General features: G+C 41.9%; 1 protein-coding gene across 3 annotated transcripts; it reads right to left on the bottom strand.

Annotated features, from left to right (window-relative positions):
- Window positions 1–504: 504 nt before the first annotated feature.
- On the bottom strand, window positions 505–22,236 carry taok1a (TAO kinase 1a). Of its 3 annotated transcripts, none has more exons than XM_080773092.1 (20): window positions 22,177–22,236; window positions 18,063–18,307; window positions 17,524–17,595; window positions 16,804–16,905; window positions 16,664–16,709; window positions 16,439–16,535; window positions 16,219–16,332; window positions 16,005–16,096; window positions 15,664–15,757; window positions 15,377–15,458; window positions 14,937–15,104; window positions 13,740–13,940; window positions 13,101–13,232; window positions 11,895–12,131; window positions 11,326–11,454; window positions 9,952–10,155; window positions 9,222–9,461; window positions 8,712–8,924; window positions 8,158–8,340; window positions 505–7,570 (listed from the first exon to the last, which is right to left on the bottom strand). In XM_080773092.1, the coding sequence occupies exons 2-20, from the start codon at window positions 18,192–18,194 to the stop codon at window positions 7,019–7,021; spliced, it is 3,090 nt and encodes a 1,029-aa protein (XP_080629218.1). In that variant the 5' UTR covers window positions 18,195–18,307; window positions 22,177–22,236; the 3' UTR covers window positions 505–7,018. The 3 variants fall into 3 exon arrangements, with proteins under 3 accessions (XP_080629218.1, XP_080629217.1, XP_080629216.1); XM_080773091.1 differs by having other exon boundaries at window positions 22,161–22,231; XM_080773090.1 differs by having other exon boundaries at window positions 21,984–22,210.
- Window positions 22,237–22,910: the final 674 nt, after the last annotated feature.

The following is a 22,910-nucleotide window of genomic DNA, read 5'->3' as shown; positions in this document are numbered from 1 at the left end:
CACCCTTTTCACATTGGCCAGTTACAGCGCCACCAACAGGTGGATCTGTTGTTGTTCTTAACTTCTTGTTGTAGTAACGACCCAGCACAATCAAACAAAAGAGGCCCCCTCAACTCTCACTATAACTAGACACTTTACCTCCTCCCCCCTCTCTCTCTCTCTGTTTAAATGTACAGGAAAAATCTCAAAGTACAGGTAAAAATATAGTAGCCTACAGGTAAAAATCTCTCTCTCTCTCTAGAGAGACGGCTCGCCCCTATCGGACGTGGATATCCACGGCTATATGGGCTCACTGCCCCTCAATGTCGTAACTCTGTCTTACTACTCTATGGCTCTGCTGCCACCAGTCTCCGAATGCAACAAGGAGGGGCACCATACTAAGGGGGACCCAGCTATTGGCAACATTAACAAGGGTTCATTTCAGGTCTTGACCTCCTTGCATGCAACCTTAGTACATAATGAAAACAAAATGTACCAAAAATAAAGACAAAGCAATTATTTATATACTAAAATTACTTTATTACAGCTGATTTCTGTTCAATATCCCTCTGCCAACACAATAGTAATTATAATACAAACAATAGTACATTTGATCTATAGTTTTTATTCTGTTTTATGAATCTTTTTACACAATTTAAATCCACTTGTACTTTTTCATACTCTTTCAGACATTCAATAACATGTTTCACCATCTATACATTTTAATACAGGTTACATGAGTTGTAGTGGTAATGCTGTGTCAAGGAAGAATACTGACATCTTTAAAGATATGCAATCTCTTAATTTGCCTGTCACCACATCTTTTTAAGCCACATTATCTTGGCCAGAAATAACTGGCAGCTGGCACATGCCATCAGCCATAATGATGGGTATAATGGAGAAAAGACAATGCAGTGGTGTCTGGGCTTGGCAACTCTGGCATGGCACAGTGTTTGACCAGAGAAGAATCGCCATTGTTGTATCGGTTTCTCACTCCTATAGGCTTTCAGTCAGTAGGACAAGAATTGACATCAATCATAAAAGATATAAAATAAAAAACAAAAACCAATAAAAATCCAGGTTGGTGAAGAAGTCTTATGCATGACTTGATAAAAACCAGACTCAAACTGAACATTGACAAACAAAAGTGTGCATAAAACATAAGGTTGGCATTACAAGAAGTGAGGTTTGATTGGCCTGACATTCAAGTCATTGGGTTTTACTTGGCTTTATCACTTGTCTTGTCTTAAGCCAAAGGTCTATCGGATCCCAAAAGATTTAAATAAATCCCCTTTCCTTGACTATTCATAATCAGAAAACACTTGTTGGATATAACCTGTTATGTTACAGTAGCTGTAGCTCACCGAGTAACAGAAATAAAGGAAAGTGTTTAAAGGAGAGTACCACTCATTTTCAACATTGAACCATGCCATTAATACCTTAGAGTTGTGTGGAAATAATCATAAAAAGTCCCCCCCCCCCCCTTCTGTTTAGCCTAGGACTGGAGGTCTAGAACTTGGGGTAATGTGATCAGTGACATCAGGAAAGTGTACTATGCAGGCCAAACCCCCTTTTTGATACCATCTCTAAGCCAAGGCCAAATTCCAATACCCAAAATCTCTGCAACTCACTCTTGGTCACTTGGTGTTACGGTGAAATTGGTGACCTGCTGAAATATGTGACAATTGTGTAGACAATCACTTAATGTCTTATATCAGCGTCCGAATGTAAATGGTTGCAGTTTGTTTATTAGCAGAGTTCAACCTAGCGGTATTCAGGCCACGAATTTAAAGACCTCCATGTAAGTTATGTCACAAGATGGTCACACATTTTGTCAGGTCACCAATTTCACCAGGGGAGGGGAATCCCAGTGCCATCTCTATTATTTATATATCTATGCTCAAACCGAGTGAAAGTGTGTAAGGAGAGTGGCGAGGAGCTAGTTTAAAAAAGGGCCAAAGAGTACACATAGCCTACCCTATGTCACTGATCACATATGACTCCAACAATCAATTATTCAGTTTTGGGCAACACAGAAGAGGGGCAATTTTTTCTGATTTCCACACAACAACTTTAAAGTGTATTAATGACATAGATACAGTATTTCTATGTTGAAAATGAGTGGTATTCCCCTATAAGACTTTGGGGACAAAACCCAACATGATGTAATGCTCAATATAAATGACAAAAGTGGAAAACAAAATATCCCCTGACAGCCTAACACCCAACAAGAGCAAACAACTGAATGTAAGTATTCAGTGGCTGGGAAGAGGAACAAGACAAATGGGGAGTTAAAATAAGCTGACAATTACAGTGATGAAGCAGAAGGGGCCCATTGACAACGTAAGCAGCATTTGAAGAAAATGACTGCAAATGAAGTAAAAAATAAGATTAGAAGACTATTGACAACTCAAAGGGATTCTAATTTCAGTTAATATTTTCAGATGGCAGTTAAATAATGTTAGTTTAAGAACTGTCTTATTTTCTGATAATGCAAGTTTTTAGTTTTTAATGCTTAATCGAAAAGTGATTCATAGGATGACATTTCCTATCATAACCATCTATGGCTCCTTTTTCTTTCAGTCCTAGTTAAGGTTAACATGTTTCAAATTATGCATAAAAAGTGAAAGCCCACATATTCATATATATTCTAGTAGGACCTAAGTAGGTCAAGGTGGCCCCATTAATAATATTCTAAACACCCACAAATGTAAAAGATATGAAGTAAAAATCTAATGGTTCAATAAAAATGGTTTGTTAGGGGTAGTTAGCGGGTGACACAGCAATGGATATCAAAGAAAATCAGTATACAAGTGCCACATTTATCCATAAAGGGGGGGGGGGGGGGGACGACACACTGCTCAGAGTTCTTATCAGGTGTCTGCTTAGTCATGTTATATTTACATGCTACAAAGCCATAATTAAGAACATGTGCTTGATTCACTAACCATCATTCTTGGGTAGTGATGAGATAGATGGTTCAATATGGATAACATAGCACCTTTTGTAGTGTTCTAGTGTTGAGTAATAGGGCCCTACCATGTTTAAACAGTGTCATAGTTTTCAGTTGTTATATTCCTCAAAGTATTACCAAGCCTGCTGTCATGGTCAAACTATTATCTAGTAGACAAAGATAGATAAATAAAACACAATATGCACGTCATAAAATGCCTGCAGCATCCTCTCATCCTGTGATCTATTACCTCACAATCATCCAGAGGAAATTATATTTACAGTTGGTTCCTGGACACAGCATACGCTTTTGAGAAATTGAAACAAATTCTCAAATCGAACAGATTCCTCCCTCGTTATTAAGGTATTGTATGGGTAATAGTGTATGTGGAATTTATTCGAAAGAATTACAACACACAAGTTAACTAGTCTGTATTCTGACCCTTTTCTAACTCTCCACTATATACACAGTACTAACACCACATTCATCCCCAGGGTGTTTTGCCAATAAAGCAAAAAGTCTTATCCATTTAAACATTATACATATTCTTCTGTATAAAGTGCTTCAACAAGGCAGCAGTATTAAAAAGGCACTAATAAAATCAAAAGATTAAATCTAGGATCCTGTCTGTTAATAGAATGGTTTCCTCTTTCAACAGAGTCATGTAGGATTTCTCTTCGGCTTCTTTCAACAGAATCATGTAGGATTTCTCTTTGACATTCTCTGTAAAAGCAGCTGTTCCTAAAATCTGGAGTTTTGCCAGTTTAAACAGTTTTCTAAACAGATATTTCACCCTCTGACCTCCATAAAAGTGATTAAGGAGAAAAAAAGGAAAAAGAAATCTGTCCACATACGTACACGATAACAGAAAAAGTACTATAAATGCTCAAGCCAGGCCAGTCGGTGGCAATAAAATCTACATCAATGATACGTCACATACCAGAGAAGAATATTCTGAGCATGCGTAATGAGCTTATTTTACTTTGGCAGTAGTGATTTAAAACAAAAGGTGAATCACAGAAAAACAAGCTATGTTAAACCAGAAAACAAAAGTGATTCTTACGTGCAGAAAGACTAGGTGTAATTGCTGCTTATAAGCCATGTTGTTTCAGGCGTGTGCACGAATCCAGGTGTGACATCGCCATTTCACACACACCTCAAATCTTTACTTTAGAATGCATTTAAAAAAACACCATTTGCATTTGGATGAGAGAGCCAAACACAGAAGAAAATGTTTGTTTAGCAAAATATCTATATATGTTGACAGAGCCTACATCGGCTGTGAGCAGGCATGGGCAGCTGACCAGCTCGCACCAATGACCACACATACAGCAAAAGGGAGAACAGAGCATCTTCAGCTGCTTTGACTGATTGCCCGACTGGGCGTATAACCAGTCAGTCAGAGGGAAGAACTTCTGGAAGGGGTCATGTCCTCTCTCTGCAGACATCAGCAAAGACTGAAGTACAACAGACGGGGCATTCACCCAGCCAGGATCATCATGAACACTTATAGACTGACGAGAGGATTTGGCTGACGAGAAATACTGGCGAGTCAGCGCAGCAAATATTAAGAAACTGAAACTTCAGAAAGGCTATATCTAAAGAAGTACATGACAGATCTACCAGCCAAGTATGATGCCATGACTAAGCAGATGGAGCCGACGAAAGCTTGGCTCCTGAAAATGGCGTAAAGTGGAATATACAGTAAGACCAGGACATTGGTAACATGCGGTTCCAGGAAAAGAAACTCCGGCAGAGTTGTAGACAGTTGTAGACAGCGCAACAGAGCAAGAGACATCTGCAGCCGAGGATGTTTAATTTGCAGATGGACAATGAGGACATTCAGGATGCTATGCTGTGCAGCAACATTATTGCTGGAGACTGATGGTGGAGCATCAGAACTCGTAACTACATCTGAAGGGCCAACTACAAGCAACTACAAGCTGGAGAGGAAATAAACAGAACAAGAACCTCAAAAAGTAGTCTGTTCATGTGGCAAAAGTGAGGGCTCTTTAACTTGCTGGGCTGCAAGTTTACCCTGGTCACAGACTCTCTTGGGCCTTGGGGATTTCCAAATGCAAGGCAGTGGCAAGAATGGTGCAAATAAACCTATGCCTACTGCTTGAGAAACAACTTTGTTATTGTTATAACAACAAAATCTGGGAGATTGACCTCAGTCTTTAGTTGTGCAGTGTTTAGAAACTGATCAGTTCATCAGTCCTCAGATCTCTCTCTCTCTCCAAACTGTCTGCTTTATAGTGCGGCACTGAGCTAAATTCCTCCATGGAAAAACAGATGGCCTGTCCCACGATAGATCCTCATCGTTTGCCACGATTCAAATCTGATTTATTTCTGACTTTTGGCCCGACCGTTCACACTGCATTTGAAAGTGACCAGATGTTTTTGAGTGGTGCAACCACTCCAAGGAACAGCAATGTCCGTGTTCACCCACCCATGTGTTGTTCACCCACCTATGTGACGTTAATGAGCACCAGTATATGACTGAGTACCAGTAGGGGCGCTGTTGTGCCAGAAACAGAGAGAGGGGTTTGTGCTGCACTGTTGCCTGCTAATGAGAGAGCGAGGGGGGGGGGGGGGGGGGGGGGGGGGGGTGTGGGGGGGGGGAGTTGCACGACTCAGTTCACACGGGTTTAAACAAAAACAAGGCACATGGAATCTGATTTAGATCAGATTTGAAACCAAGTCTGGATGTGGCTCAGGTCACATCTGTAAAAAATGGATTCCATGTGACTTGTTAGCGTTTAGACTTATTTAAAAAAATCCGATCTGACTCCGACTGGATTTGGCTGCCAGTGTAAATGGGGCCTCCACTCCCTTGGTCATCAGCTGCAGGTATGTGAGCAGGCACAGGCCAGGGTGGCTGACCAGCTGATGCCAATCAACGCACTGCCAACTAATGGGAGAGCCCACCTGGGCATAAAACCAGGCAGCTTGCTGCGAAAGATAACTAGTCAATGGAACAAAATGTCCTCTCTGCAAGAAGAAGCCCTGCGGACTGAGACAAGATCATTATGAACACTGACTCGTTACAAAAGTATTTCCTGTTGGCCAATAAAGAGCCCATTTTTGGTTTAAGTCTATAGTATGTCACCTTTCCTTTCCCAGAGATGTCCCAGCCTGGGTCTCTCAGACCTTGATCAGAGCTATAATAAATATAGCAAATGATAATGTGTATAACATATGACAGTCTAGTAAAAACATTGGCATTCATTTCAAATTGCCGTTTGATTATAGAACATTCAACTGTGAACATAACTACATTCTATTATCAAAGGTTAAAAAGGCACAATATATGAGTTCTTTTTTTTAACACAGCCTGGAGAGGCCCATCCTGAGCCCCAAAATAAGATGCCACAGGCTTGTGGCATTTGGGGCCTGGACCTCTCCAGGCCCCATAAAAGTGAACATAAAAGTAAAACCTAAACAGTTTTCGCTCTGGACATCTAGTCTTATTTTGGCTTTTGACCAGGTATTGGTAACTGTAACCAATGAAATATTCAATCTGGTAATAAAAAAAAGACTGGTATTAAAATGACCATCACAGCAGGCTGGCATATTTTCTTTCTATTTAAGGACAAACTGATGAATTTTGGTCAAAGGGCTTTCCTAAACATTAGATTATTACTCGACAGTAGACACTAGATTTGTAAGTACATAGTTACCATGTCAAGGCTTTTAACAGTGTTTTATGTGCAACATGATAGCAATGGCTGTGAATAGCATTCAATATACATTTCTAAAAATGTTTCTGAGTGGGTAGAGCTGTAAATAAAAAGGGAGTATTAGCAGTTGACACTCAAATTTTTACATAAACAAAACAATGTAAATGATCTGTATGTGTGTGTGCTGATACATTGCTGCGAGGAGAGCCGTACATCTTCCAGCCCTTTTGACCTGAGCAACATTTACTTCACCACACATCCACATCTGCACATGGGAGAACCGGGGAGGGTTAGCAAATGGAGATGTAGTTGTAGAGAGCAGTCAATACCCTGTCCCTCACTGCTTTGTTTACGGGACTCTACAAGCCCATGCTCAGACACTGACTCCAGGATGATAGTAAATCTATGTGTAAGAAAGGTGCGACCCGTTGGATATTTGAGAGGTGACACTGGTACTCCTGCTCATGGCCTGCTCACTGGCACTGCGCCCTCCTGAGGCTGTCCTCCCCAGTGCTTGGGGGCTGTTCTGCACACCTCCACTACTTCGGGAGACTAGCGACGCTGATGAGGGATGACCCCACGGCTGGGGAGCCCCACCTCCCTGCATGCCTTGGCCCCAGCCTTGCTGCATAGGTAGCCCTCCCTGACTGGAGTGATAGTGGTGTTGGTAATGGCTGCTTTGGTGGCTTGACCCAGCCCCTGAACCACCACTGCCCCAGTGTGGCCCCTGAGACCCCCCAGACTGGTTGTGCTGCGGAGAATGGCTCCAACTGCCTGAAGCCCCGGGAAAGCTGTGGCTGAGGGCTTCTGGGGAGAGGTTTGACAGCACCATGTTGCTGAAGCCCAGACGCATGCTTTCTGAGTCAAAAGCTTCAATCTCTCTGGCTTGACGCTCTAGCAGACTTCGGATTCGCTCCAATCGCTCGTTCTGCAGGGACAGCATCTCCTCCTCAATCTAGAAGAGAGTACACAATACACATACATTTACAGAAATGAATACTTTGCAGGGTCTCCTGTTCATTGATTTTATTTGGGCAGCTTAGTTCAGATGCCCAAGTGTAAAATTTATCTATATAGGATTAATGACATTGATTAGAATAAATATTTGAGTTTGCCCAGTTGTCTGAGCAAGTATACAGAGCACAAATACAGGTGTACCTTGATTACAAGTTGCCTCTAAAGTCTATCTAAAGCCCAAACCACACCAAATGGTCGAAACGGGATAAGACGGTTTTAGCATTCGTCCCAGTGGTGTGATATGTCATGTTGCACGTTGACCCAAGTGATTCAACTGGTTTAATTCAATGGCTCAAACCACACCAATGGGCCGCCATGCAACTCCTTGCAACAAACCACACCAATGCAACTCCTTGCAACTGCCATTGGGAATAATATTGGGTTGCAAGTAGTTGCATGGCGACCCTCTGGTATGTTTAGGGCTTTAGACTTACCAAAGGACACAAGATCCCTCCTACTCTGCTCAGCCATTGCCATTTTCCAATAAAATAAAACAGTCACAAGTAAAAACAAACAAAAGAGAACCTTCTGTTCCAGTAGGGCCCTCCTGAGGGACACTCTCTGCTCCAGGTCCTTCCTCTCACGGTCATGCTGGGCGTCAGTCTGCATCTTGATCTTGCTCTGATAGGCGTTGAGCAGCTCCAGCTCCTGTTGCAGCTGCATGCGAAGCACCTGGCATTGAGCCTCCTGAGCCTCATCCAGACGCAGCTGAGGACAGACAGCAGGGTCAGACATCATTCTCAAACCTTTTCAGGTCAAGGACCCATTTGAAAACATATGTCAGGGACCCCCATAAGAGAAGATTTTCACGACATGGCTGTACAGCAGTTATTCTCAATCTTTTTAATTAGGTTATGCATTAAGCCGTGGTGGACCCCCATTTGATACCACTTTTATCCCTGGGACCCAAATCTACACTGTAAAATTGTCAGTGTTCATTTAACTCAGAGTTACAGACCAATAGGGGTCCATTTGGTTCCAAACTATCAATCATTTGGCTGGGGACCCCCTGGAACCCCCTTCAAGTGAAAATGGAGTACAAACTGTACACATCTGAGATTCTACGTTCTGAGACTTACGGCTTGAGTGGAGAGCATCTCATTGATGGAGTGGTCGTACTGCTCTGCGAGGATGGCCAGTTTGCGGTGCTGTTCTTGTTTCAGACGCTTCAGCACAGCCTTGTGGTCTGCCTTTGGTGTGCTCTCCAGTAGGTGGTTCCTCAGGGCCTTGTACTGCCGGGTCTGGATCTTACAGGTATCCTGAAACTGTTTCTTGATCTGTAGCTCTTTGGACTGTCATGGTGGGGAAATAGATCAACAGTGAATACTTCCATTTACATACTCATTGTATAGTATCGGAGTCATATCCAGGTCTGATATGTTGGCTATACTGTATGCAATTTCCAAAATGCACTCAGTAATAGAGATTTTCTGCCTATATTTGTTAAACTGCTTGCTTGCACGTGCGTACAGTACAGGTTCGGGCATTGACCCAAATATAGGCTATGCACCATGTGCTCATGTCCCACATGTGTTGGGGTGCTTGCATTTAGTATCTTCCATCAGTGCTCTGGAAGGGCCAAGACTCACCTTGAGGCTCTTGGGTTGCTGGCGAACCTCCATGACATGCTTGCGTCGGAGTTCTCTCTCCCTCCTCTTGTTGTACTCCTGCTGGTTGGTGAGCTCAGTCATGTGCTGCAGGCGGATGAGTTCAGCCCTCATCTTCTGGATGGTGTTGAGCTGGCGGAACTCCAGCTCCTGCATGGACTCATGGTGGCGCAGGAGCATCGCATGCTCCAGATCCTTCTGTGTCTGACGCTTGTTCAGCTCCTGATCGGACCAAAAAGGATATTGCACTAAATTAACCCATTTTGACCGAGATCAGATTCTAAAAATGTCTTCTACATCCTGACAGTTTTCTGAAAAAGCTATGTTTCTGTCAGTCGTTCTTCGATTTTTCAAAAATAGCAGACCTACAAGCTTGCTGCTATTTTTTAATAGCTAAAGCATAACATAATGCTAACACCAAAAGGGGTTAAATGTAGTAGGAATATGATTTTTCTTTCCTTGAACAATGTGCAGAACTTGGTGCTTGTCAGTTAAAATCCAATGACCAAGTAATTAGGGCTATGCTAATCAATCTTACTGTAACAGATACAGGTAAGACCAGTTTCCTGACTTGACTGATTGGACATTCATTGAGAATACTAAAAATATTTAGATCTATATAGCAATAATCACTCAGCAATTTACTTTGTTTTTTATGTATGCATGTACAATATGCACTGTAGGTATGTCGGACACGGCTAAGAGAACTGACCTCGCGCACTAAATCTTGTTCAACATTGTGGCGAGCAATCAGGATCCTCCTCTTGAATCTGCGGCACTCCAGGTCTAGGTACTGTCTCTGTCTACGTAGCAGGTTTGCCTCCTCTTCTGCTTGGAAGTGCTGGAAGTTCTCTTTCTGCTTTGACAACCAGTCCTGTTTCTCCTTCTTAGGTGTTGATTGGTTTTCATTCAGCTCCTAAGAGTCCACACAAAGGCAGGTCATTAGAAGAATGTTCTATTTTTCTTATGTAGCTAGTAGTTTTATTAATTTGTAGAATTAAACAACCATGGAGCAGGATATATTAATAACTGATGTAAACATCACCCATTTTCAACCTACGCATCTTCAAATCATTGGTTCTCACTAATGCACATTATATTATGGTAGGGAGGACATTAGTCAGTTCAGCAATCTGCCTGCCTACCAGTGACCACACTACAGGGCCATGTAAACTGAAATAAACAATATTGATCACAAGTATTATTTTGTGATTGCAAACTAGCCAGCATCTTTCCAATCCAAGCCAGACTTTCCACTGCACTATGGATGTATATCAATTGTGCCCAAACCACCACTCATTAGACCTGTTGAGAACAGCTGGCATCACTCGTGACCATTATGCACACACAGCTGTGGATATTTATAGCTACTACTGTACTATTAATTGGATCACATGTACAAGCTGAGTGAAGATTTCGAAACGATTCTGAATCTCACTTATCAGTAGTGATATTTTGTCATTGTACCCGTCGTGTTGTAGCCTAATTATTCCCATGAGCGACAAAAACTGCAATGATGGGAAATAATCCTGGTTGCTCCAGAAGAGTAGCTATGGACCTAATTTAACTTGTATAGCACAATTATGTTGCATTAGTATTCCATAACTGGTTTATTACAGACTTGCATGTTAACAACTAGGCATCTGGACAGACTGGGGCCTGGGGGTTGACAAGCCGTGCACAGTGGGTTGTTAACGTCTAGTATTTTTCTTAAGTACCTACAACAAGCTGCCTGCTCAGCAGGCAACAGACAGTGGTAGTGAGAAATAGAAGAGAGTGATGTTCGTACAGAAATGGTTGTCTTCCCATAATCGTCCAGTAATCAGGTTCGTTTCCCAATTTTGTTATAATGCCAATTCTAAAAAGTTCTCCAGACACATGTGGTCAATCGTCCCCGTCACTGCTAACCCCTACAGTTGGTCATGAGGGAGGGTTTACATGAGCATGTGACTCCTCCAATACAGACAGTGAGGTGTTTTTCCAGGATGATGTGTTGTAAAGCATGCGGAAAAACACACAACGCAAGCTAGTTCTTCTACCCAACGAACCAGTAGAGGTAAATACTAGTGCAGTGCAGATTCCTGACCTCCTTGAGTTGTTCCTTGCGCAGTTTGTACTCTCGTTTCTGAGATTCCAAGAAGCTGTTTAGCTCTTTCTTCTGCTGGCTCTGTATGTGCTGTTGGAATTTCTTTTCATCATTGGTAAATGTCTTTGCCTGATGGAAAACAAAGATAGCAAATTAGCAAGCTTCACTTGAAACGTAACGCTGTTGTATTGAATTCAGCAGTTTTTTTTTTTTTACTTTATAGGATTTCCAAGTATTAAAGTAAGACATACAACCCTACAGTTACACACCCCCCCCCCCCCCCCCCCCCCCCCCCCCCGTCTTAACCCATTTTGGGTGGGAACCCCTTTTGGTGTTTCAAGCATTCTGTTATACTTTAGCTATTGAAAAATAGCAGATCTACAAGCTCATAGCGCTCCACTGAGTGGCACGCTATGAACTTGTAGGTCTGCTATTTTTGAAAAATCGTAAAAATGCGGAACAAATCTTTGAATAGGTATATATTCTTTCAGAGCGAAAGTTTTTTTTATTTCGACGTCAGGCCTAAATGGGTTAAAGGGAAATGACGAGGTGCGATAAAGGCGCCGTACGTCTTTCTCCATGGATGCCTGATGTTTCTTGATGAGTTTCTCCATCTCCTGGGCAAAGCTAGTCCTCTGGTTCTCCAGCTCTTTGTCCAGACGGAGCTTGTGCTCATCCATCTCAGCCTTAAGCTTGTTTTCCAGAGCCATCAACTGTTTCTGGTGCTGCCTCCGCATGCGCTTGTAGCCAGACATCTGCTCCCGAAACTCTGAATCCTGCGCATGCTCTTTCATCTGGCGAGTAACCTGGCACACAAACATCACAAGTCAACACAAATTCTCATCCGTGCTTGTCGTTGCATGTGTCAACAAATAGACAAATAATACCTACACATACACAGACACTACAAGCTGGACGTTAAATGGCCACCACTGATGCCAGCCATTTCATTTCAACATTATGACACATGTAGGGCTGAATACCAATTGGAAACCGTTTTGATACCGAAAAATGCCTCGTCATTCAGTACCAAATGTCAATATGTACACTACAGTCTAATTTGTGTACGACTACGATGGTGGCATCATGTCCCAAAAATAACTGATGTACAATAACGCGTCTCATCACAAGGGGTTGTATTTGTATTTTAGTGTATTTAGTTTACCATCATCATTTGAGATATGGGTAGGTTTACGCGCCTGTGTTTGCAAATAGAGGGGGAGAGCTCCGTGGCTGGGGGAAGAATTATTTTAATACATCCATGATGGGTGTTACTGTTAAATCCTGTTATTTATTTTTTCCAGTCAAGACCACAGTATTTATACCCACAGAGGAATTGGTTCATTAAAACTTCCGCACACAAGTTCACAAAAACTTGTGTCCAGTCACTAGTTGCAACCACAATAAGAGTCGTGCTTCAACATTCCTAAATACAATAGTTCCCATCATCAGTGGGGCATGCAGTTCTGCAGCAAAAACTAACATTTCCATTTACTTTGGGCTTCTAATCGTACTGCATTCTATATGAAACAATGAATACCAAGACCAAGAGTGCCATCTAGTGTAAAAACTAAAAACACGAAAAACACATCCTGATTGGCGGTCTATAAATTGTTCAGTATTGTTCCGTTTCTGGTTCAAGGTATCTGTACCAATATCAAAATGTAAACTTAATGAAAATATAACCATCAGAAATGAAGCAGCTGTTTTCCAAATTCCCAGGAGGAAAGTACCCCTATTCTAATTACATACTTGCACACACACTGTGCTCTTACCACAGAGGCTGTGCGTATCGTAGCAAAGTGTTCACGGTTGCGTTTAGGCCGTGGTGTGTGTGCAGGGGGAGACTGTGGCTCAGTTGGACGAGGAGGGTGAGGTTCAGCGTCGTCATGGTATGTCTCTTCCTCCTGAGAGATAGAACACATTGCAATAGGAATCAGATGAATTACTGAGTGTTTAAATTACTGAATGCTTAAAATAACAAATTTAGCCAATAATGATACAGATATGTTTTGTCATTTTTATTTCACCTTATATTCCCCATATATATATTGACCGATAACGGCCGATACTGATTATGTTGCCGATACATCGGTGCATCCCTAATATTGACAGTGGCGAAAGATATCGCTCGACACACTTTCGCAGCACTGCACAAACACTGAGAGCCAATCAAATTCCTTCTGAATTTACAGGGCATCGCGTTCAACATGTTGCAGAACAGAACGTTATCGTTCATCAATGTGGATGCCCACATCATTATTGTTATAGTTATTATAGTTATCCTTGTGTGGATGGCCGTTAATACAGGACGATTTCCCATTTCAGTAATTCATCATGTTTTGTTTTTTTTGTAACAAAAATTATATATTTTTAAATGGATACGGAACCTTGATTGCAGCCACATGACTTACCGGTTTGAGGTGTATGACAGAGCTGTTGGACATGACCGTGTGGTCTCCCTCCAATTCCAGTTCACTCTTGTCGTCACCAGCGTCTGTCAGACTGTTGACAGAGCTGCTCTGGGAGCTGGCACTGATGGACATGCTGGGAATGGACTGGTTGCTCCCCACACTGTTGACAGTGCCGGTCCTGCACACACCGTGCTCAGGCTCCTGAGGACACAGACACCACAGCGGATCACAAGATTAAAGACATTATGAAATGAAAAGTATTTTTTCACACTCCTAGAGCATATTCGTGGTCACAACTGAGATACAGTATAATTAATAATAGATGCCATATCCATTTTTGTGTGTTTTTATTTCAGTCAAAAGTCACTAAATGAATCATGCTTTCTTTCACCTGTGTGGTTCCCATAGCTCAATGTTCCTCCAAGCAGCTGTTTTTCATTATTAGAGACCCAGGGCTGTATTTTGCGTGTCTGAAGTACCAGGTCTTATTCCCTAACTTGAGTAAACTAAAGACCTGGAGGCGTGGTCAATGCTCTTTGGCCACTCAGAATAGCCAAATGGCATTGCCTCCAGGTCTTTAGTTTACTCAAGACACGCAAAATACAGCCCCCAGGGTTGCTGTTCTGTTCTGAATCTAATTCAGGATGACGGTCGGGTGGCGGACGGTGCATTATAAACAGTCTCATTTTTAAATTAAACAATACACTAAAATATGTACAGTGTATCTGACAACATTTGAGGTGAGAAATCAGCAATGCAGTAACAAACTGCTTCTCTCGCTCTGTCTCCCAGTGCAAAGTGCAAACAAGGCAGTACCATTTTACATCGATTCCTAAGCCTGAGTTTACGGTCGGTCGGCTAAGGGCCGATTCATACTCCCATTTCGGCGCATGATTTCGGCTCGTCAGAAATTTTCAGTAGCACCGAAGAGCCGACTTTAGGACGGTACCCGCCCCCCCGAACCTCAAATGACGTCAAATTGTAGGCTCTACAGCGCCGAAACGACTTTTATTCGGCTCTAAAATAGGAGTATGAATCGGCCCTAAGAATGTGATTTGCTAAGACACAAGCTGCTCAAGTACACTACATACTTTATGCAGTTCTACAAACAGTCTTGAAAAGAAGTAATGGAAAATTAAAGAGAGAAAGAGATGGAAGTAAGGAGAGAGTAGCGGAAAAAACAGTAAGGCTACAGACCTCCTCCTCATCTTGGGCTTCGGCTGTGGGGCCATTATGGCAGTCGTGAAACAGGAGCTTCTTCATTTTGCGATACTGTAAGTTGTCCAAATCACGCACCGCCTCCTTAGTCCTTAAGATCAGGTCGATCAAAACTGATTCTGGTCGCTCCCGTTGTAAAAACGCATGCTAAAACAGGGAGGTACAAGAGATGCATCACAACATTATGTAGCGCAAAACTTGAATGTAATAAAGTCTGTGAAAACAGGACTTTGTATCTAGACACTGTTTGGCATCAAAGGGCACATGCCCGTCAGCCACTCTTAACCATATGAAACCTAGCATCCATATTCTGGTGTGAACATTCTGCAAAAATAGCACATCTACAAGCGCTCAACTCGTTGACGTGCCTGCGCTCAATGAAGTACAGTATATTGGGAATAAGTGGTTATTATTCTTACCTTTAACAGCTCCTCAGAGCTGGGTCGGTCTTGAGGAAATTTCTGAAGGCAAGAATCTACAAAATTGCGGAAATATTCCGTCCTGTGGTAGAATGAGGGAAATTAGTCATTACAAAATTATTTATAATGTATTATGATTATTGTTATAAGGCATTATGAGTATTTATTAATTCTCTAGCTATAATTGTAAAGAGTTAAAAGCAGATAATAATGCATTGTATAAGTATGTTTATAATGCATTGCAGACATCAGAAGCATAGTTTCATAGCATAAGCTCCCCTGCTTACCATTCACTTGACTGCAGTGTTGGGCTCTCGTTCTGCGCTATATGGTATAAGGCACTCATTGCATTCATGTTGAACAGTGGAGGCTTCCTTTCAGCTGTGAAAACAAATTACAAGTCACATAAAAAGGGGTGACATCTTCTGGCAATGTGGAAAATACAGAGATTACATGGATTGGGAACAGCATCAACACATGTTCGCATTTTAGCGAATGCAGGAGTCATTCATTCAAAATTCGAATGCAGGAGTACATGAGTCATGACATTGCCCAACAAGGTGACCGAACAGAAGCAGAGAATCAAGGAGCCGGATCTGAGCCAAAACAAATGGAAAAGTTATCTCACCTAATTCTACGCATGTTATTCCCATAGACCATATGTCCACCTTTCCGTCATACTGTCCCTCATCCATAGCCAAGATTACTTCCGGGGCCATCCTAAAAACATAAAAAGAAATGTGTACAATAATGCAAATTAAAGGCAAATTAAACCAGAAACCAAAATAGATATTGTTAAAGATGTTACAACAGGGAGGGTTACTATTGAAATAGCAACATACCAATATGGCGTCCCCACAAAAGAGTTCGCTGGAGAGGCAATGGAAGCAGAACCAAAATCTGCGAGTTTCACCTGACCTGGCTCTGTCAGCAAGATGTTTCCTGCTTTGATATCTCTATCAGACCAACATAACACAGAAGATTTACATATTTTTTTCAGTGGATTGCGTGCATAAGTGAATGGTACCCAAACATACTCCCAAACAGTACTAACACACTGACCGGTGAATCATGTTGTGCGAGTGGAGATAGGCTAGCCCCTGAAGAGCACCATGGGTAATTGCAGCAATTTCCACTTCTTGCAGAGGTTTCTTGTGAACTGCATTGGACACATTCATCAATAGAGCATTGCAAAAGCATGGAAGCCACAAGACAAAACTTCGATAAGAATGGACTTGCTTCGATTATTCAAAATGTCACCTCACTTCAACAAAATCTTCAACTCACCTTCCAACAGATCTGACGCAGATCCGAGACAATACTCCATTACCAACTAAAGGCGAAGGACAGTGAAGGTTAAGTTTATTGTGTCACACAGCCATGCAATAACCGTACAACATCATGTTAATTACCAATTAGAAACATACCCAGGCAGTGTGCTCTCGCAGATAACATCCTTTGTACTCTATACTGTTTGGGTGTTGTATTCTCTGCAAGAATTTCACCTCCTTGATTATGTCTTGCCATTTCTGAGGTAGAAAAATGAAGAACAATTAAAATGCATCCTTGTGTAAGAAACATCCAACAAAACATCATAAAGGAGGTAGCCCTAGGGTAAACTCATCACCGAAAAATACTATTCCATAATTACATGGTGCTATTTTGAGTGCTTGTGTATATTATCAATGACTGGATAATAGAATTATACAATGTCTTAGTTGGGATGTTTAGAGCGACAGAAAAATATATTCTATGATAATTTATTTTGGAAATCCAAATGACTATTTTGCATTTAGTTCATAATAAGTTAATAACCATTTTCCTAACATTGGAAATTGCTAATCAAGTTTAACAACCGGCTACAGCCCCTGGCCCACCCCTTTCTGAATGGACAATTAGAAAGGGGTGGGCAATTAGACTACCTGCCATTAGTCAGTGAGTTCTGACTGTCACTAAAATCAAGCCATAAAATAGATTCCTTACGAGGTTAAGTGCTAGACCTGTTGCCTTTCTGCTATTCTAAATTATACGTCGTTATTGCTGCTACAATGTGAGGAAGCCAAAGCAATACATTTTACACTTGTGTATAAGATGTAGCAATACAAATCGTTAAAAACATTAAAAGATTCATATAGATAATAGTTTACCTCAGTGGTTTGCTTTCCACTGTAAGACATCTTTTTGATGGCCACCACTTCATTTGTACGCACATCCCGTGCCTGAAGGACACAAACAATACAAAATGTACTATTAGTGTTCTTTCTCATGCATTGATGCGGCATTGCCACTAGCTGTACACTTTAATCACATCTACGTTTTAGGTGAAAACCACAAGCAAACAACAGAAACATCACAACAAATACAAATCCTACACACGATGATGACTCCTCTACAATTATCTTGCCCTTGATATAAAATGAGCTGTTCTTGGATAAATGTCAATTTTGGTATCGTCGTTTAAAAAAAATGTTTTAAGAGTTTAAAGGTGAAACGCAGCAGGGCTCAATCACCCCAGGGTTGCCCAGGAAGTGTCACAAAATGACAGGATAATAAAGTGATGTGTGTGAACACACTAACAGACAAGGCCAACCCAGAACAGAAATGCCCCAAATTAGCCCAATAGGCTAAAGTGATGGCCAAAAGCACCCGCCACCAGGGCCCAAGTTTGATGTCTAAAACTACTCACAAAATAGACAGCACCAAAGCTGCCATGTCCGATCTCACGTAGATCTGAGTAGAGCTTTTCAGGGTCATCTTTGAAGAAAAGATCAGCAACATCGGGGTCCTTCAGGCTCCCCGCCCGAGTGGCGTTTGGCATAATGATGGGGGGCAATGCCGCTGTCGCCAGGAACTATCTGGATATGCGACAGCGACGTGACAGCCCCCACCAATTGCTCATCTGCAGGACAGTGGCCTCATACGTGTTCCAACCTGAGAGGGCAAAGAAAAAGAACATTGTTTTTAGAGGGGAGGTAGAACCACACAATACAAAGTGCAAGAAGTACCCTAGATACAATCAGTGGTGTAAACTGTAATGGTGATTTGTTTTCTCCCCCCGGTACCACGGTCATGCAAACGCGCGCCTACATGTGCGCATATCATGCGCACAAAACTGCCGATAGCCTAAGACTATATTGTTTAAAGTGTATGAGAGTTTTAGACACACACACACACACACAAGTAGACTTAAAATAATCAGACACCTGCAGTGGCGAAAATAAAATAATAATCTCTTCTTTGATGGTGGAGGCGGCATTCTTGTTGCGTGCAGCAGCACTTGACACGGTATGAAAATGGGGGGGCACGCCCACCGCCAGTAAACCTAGACTGGGTACTTGGTGCGTCTTGGAAAGTCTGGTGTGAGTGGTGACCGAGGTGGTTAGGTGCTCTTAGGTGCTCTTGAATCTAGGAGGATGCGTTCTAGCGTGCATGCGCGCATTGCGCGTGCACGTTCACATTCACAAAACAATGTGTTTGGTACTACGGTACGGTGTGGTACTGTGTTCTACGAGCATGACACCACTGAATACAATACAGATCGAGTCAAAATTAAATGAATTGAATTCAATGAATAATATGAATGTCAATGAAGATGTCAATGTCAATGTAGAACATCCATCAGCGTTCAATATCCCTTTCAACACTGACAGTGATAACAGCTTTAGAGAGTGCATGAGAGCAGTAAATTAATATTTCCCACATTTCTTTGTGTACTGCAATTTATGCCAACCACGATGCCATAAAATGTCTTTAGTGTCTGTCAAACCACCCGGCACCCGCATGACAATAATGGGATGGATATTAGGGCTGTGCTCAAGTCGATATTATGAGGATGTTGGCGATGCCTGTATAATATTGATGGGCCTGATCGCAAAATTCAGTTTGATTGTTTTTTTCTTTTAATAAAATGTCTGCATTTGTATTTTGTGCAAGTATTATGTACTGATATAGTGATAGAGAAGTGAGAGGGCATGAAAAATGGCTGTGAAAAACTAAAGCTAGCCCCTGCCACTTTCAAGGCCCATATCTGTAAGCGTTTTGCTTTACCTTCAGGCAATTTGGCCATGTGCATCGTATCAGAATTATGTACTGCTTCATGACTCCTGTTATATATATTATATTATGTGCATGATATCCTGAGTTACCTGCCAATGTCAAAAATGTTTCCATAACAGCAACTACAGTAATAAAAGCTGTTTGCCATGTCCCGACACTCTCCCCTCCCTCACACCTCCAGTCACAGGTTAGTGTTGCATCAGTCATGAATGAACGGCTCAAAAGAAACAGTTCATTTTGGTGAACGAAATTAACAGATATTTTTTACTGAACAATCCAGAAAGGTTCGTTTCACTGAAATGAACGATAGTTGGGATGCACACGCCTCAAAGTAACTCTTAACTTGTACAAATGCAAAATCTAAGCTGCTTTCCCTGCTGCCCCACTTGTCCGGTTTGTATGCACCCAGCAATTACACCCCGTAGGTTCGTAGTTTTCAATAAAAAAGGTGTTTTGATCCACTCTGTCTTGGGATTTTCGCTGACGACTAGAAATAAGCCATATGGTCGCTTAGACTCTCATAGAGAGTGCTCCTGTGCTTGCAGTTAGGGTTAGGTTAGGGTTTGAGGTAGGTTGTCGCTTGTCTGTCTAATGACAGTCGGACCAATAGTATATCACAGGTATGGTATGTAGTAGACAGATCTTTTACAGTCTATGAGACAGACAGAAGAAATAAGGAAACAAAGGATAGTCTCAACTCTCCAGCGCAAACAAAGACACCAACATTACAACATACTAGCTCGTCTAGCTGACGGTGAGATGATATGAGCTAACCGAACAGAACAACACATGTTGGCGGCACACTCAAATTACTCACATGTCATGTAACACAATGTTATGGCATCACTCTCCAGTGCACAAAATGACCAAATATATTTATATATATATCAGCCACTTTTATACTCAAAATGTAACTTATTTACAGCATCTGTAGTATTACGTAATATCAAGCCTTATTATTGGGATAGAGATCACTGAAGTTACTGAGCCGGAGCCCATGCAACCCGGATGATCAGCTGCAAACATATGCAGAGCTGACGCCAGAGTCACAAGACTTCTCTCCCGGCCTGAAGGAGCAGCCCTCAGTCCCAGCAGATATCTTTTGTCCCTCAGCAGCAACACACTGAACAACTCACTTGACCGCACAGATGCAGCCACAGGCCTGAAATAAAGCCTCATTAACATGTGGGACTGTGCCTCTTTATTGTCAACGTTCTTTGCTACATTGTTGGTAATGAATGAGCTTTGTTGTCATATCTCATGATGGCATTTTCAACTGCAAGCACGTGAGCAGCAAAGTGAGTGATGACAGCTGATACCTTCATGAAACACTATTGCGTGCCCCAGCCCCACACACACACACACACACACACACACAAGAATGCAGCCAGGCAGGACAACAAAGCTAGAGGGGTGAGATTCCCAGTGTATGCTATGCACTCACTGCACCACACGTTTCAGCATTTCCTGTCTGTGCAGCTACGGGAAGGAAGGAATGGGGCCTGATGAGCAATTAAGTCAACTGATTATCTGTCTTCTAAGACATAATAATAACCATGGCACTTACTGAATATGCACCTAGGCTTGCATGTCTAGCCTACAATAAATACAAACTTGTCGTGTTATCAAAAATGTGGGACTGTAAACTGACAAAACAGATTAAAATGCAATTGACAACAAATGAACAAACCATAAAACCCAGAAGCCAGACACCACTATTTTGGTGATTCAGCAATAATGTTATAAATCTGCAAACAAATTGTGTGAGCTTAGTGGATGGCTTTCTTTCTTTCTTATCAAATAGAACAGAAGCACCAACAGGGCGCCTATAAACAGTAAATAAAGACATTTGTAGTGCAGCGTAGTTTAACATGCTAAACTAGTGTTGACAGATTATTTGGCAGCTTTTATTGTTGTTCTCAATTTGTAGAATTATGGGTGATGCACTTGCATGTGTCAGTCAGTCAATCTTGAAAATACCGTCCGTAACTAGCACTAGCACAAGGAAGGACGGTCTCAACTTAAAATCTATGCCCAATGCCATCATTGCTGAAGAATGTACAATCAGACTATTGTCAAATAATGAAACTTAAAAACGTACATGATGCACCAGCTAACTGCCACCTGTGGCTAGGCAGCACCTGATTGCAGCTGCTACCAGACCAGTACCAGATCTCTCACCAGAGAGAATTCAGGTTACCAGTTACAACAGCTGCAGCAGCTGTTTCGCAACAAAGTCAAACTAAATTAAGTAGAACTCCAGCACGCACGGCCGAGCGCGCGCACATTACAACACAGTACACACACACAAATAAACAGCTTTTAGCTCAGCTGGCTATCGTAGCGAAACTTAAGGCTAGCCAAATGACAGTTGAATGTGTCAACTTTTCAAGTGTTATGTGTGGGTCTAGCGACATAATGACACCATGTTGACTGAATATGTTGTAAGGCATCCAACTAGACAAAGAGGTCTCTTAACTAATGTTAACAGGTAAATGTTTATGACTAGGTAGCTAGCTAACAGTAGCTAGCACAGTTAGCTGAAACTCACCCTCCTCTGACAGGCCAGGGTTTCAGCGGAGCACACAATGTCGTGTAATTCAACCAATTTGGTATAAGAAAAGTACTCGTCTTTTATATCACGCGAAGGACTACTTTGTTATTACTGAAATCTCATTATTCCCAAAGCTGTCAATCGATTATATTATACAGAATTGCAAAACATTACTTGTTAAAATCCCCACCCTTGAGCTAACGGGGGGTGCCAGAATCCTCGAATCCCACTCCCAGGCAAGGCAGGCAGGTCCAAAGATGGCCGCTGAGCGTTGCACTACAATACAGTTACCAAGGATTCGCCCACGATGTCACAACTATGTGTTATTCTAGCTAGCGGAAGTGCTTCAGAATCGCACCACAGTCTTCCAGTGACAGTGGCGTGCTTTTTATATTGTATTGCATGTATTTATTTAAAATATTTAAAATATTAAATAGCAATCTACTGCTAGGATTACATGCAATACGTCACTGACGTAGCCTTGGTACCTTTATTAATTTCTAGGCGTTCCACCGTAGTTCCACCGCCGCTCTTCGTGAAAATACGTTGGGGTTGGAGAGATGCAGAGTAAGAAGCAGGGGGGGATGACTGAGGGGAGTTCAAACACCCCCAAAACACCTATAACATAGTCTACCCAGGATGTAGTAGGAAATGCGTCCGTTCTTTAAAGTAAACCACTAATGTTTTTTTGTTTGTGTCCAGACCCTCTGTCTTCTTCACTATTGCCATTCGGTGTGCTGTGAATGCTTACCCTTCTGCCCTGCCTTATCCTATCCCATCGCAGTATAAAACTACCCCAAGGCTCCCTCTGTGGTCCATTATTTTAGTCATTTTGTCATTACCTTAGCACTTATTAACTTAATTTCAGTGGGCTAACTTATTTGACTAATAATAATGTTTATACCAATTGGCAATGTCGATATT

The sequence above is a fragment of the Protomyctophum bolini genome, assembly GCF_963924005.1.
Source record: "Protomyctophum bolini genome assembly, chromosome: 9".
Taxonomy (NCBI): Eukaryota; Metazoa; Chordata; class Actinopteri; order Myctophiformes; family Myctophidae; genus Protomyctophum; species Protomyctophum bolini.
The sequence above is the reverse complement of the archived record's forward strand: the minus strand, read 5'-3'. Positions and strand labels throughout refer to the sequence as shown.

What these genes read in the sequence shown, in the direction of transcription:
- taok1a (XM_080773092.1), bottom strand. Translation starts at nt 18,194, where the DNA reads ATGCCAAACGCCACTCGGGCGGGGAGCCTGAAGGACCCCGATGTTGCT. An exon ending in TGCGTCAGATCTGTTGGAAG is followed by an intron (nt 16,536 to 16,663) that starts GTGAGTTGAAGA and finishes TGTCCAATGCAG; the next exon opens with TTCACAAGAAACCTCTGCAA. An exon ending in AGCAACCCAAGAGCCTCAAG is followed by an intron (nt 8,925 to 9,221) that starts GTGAGTCTTGGC and finishes CCACCATGACAG; the next exon opens with TCCAAAGAGCTACAGATCAA.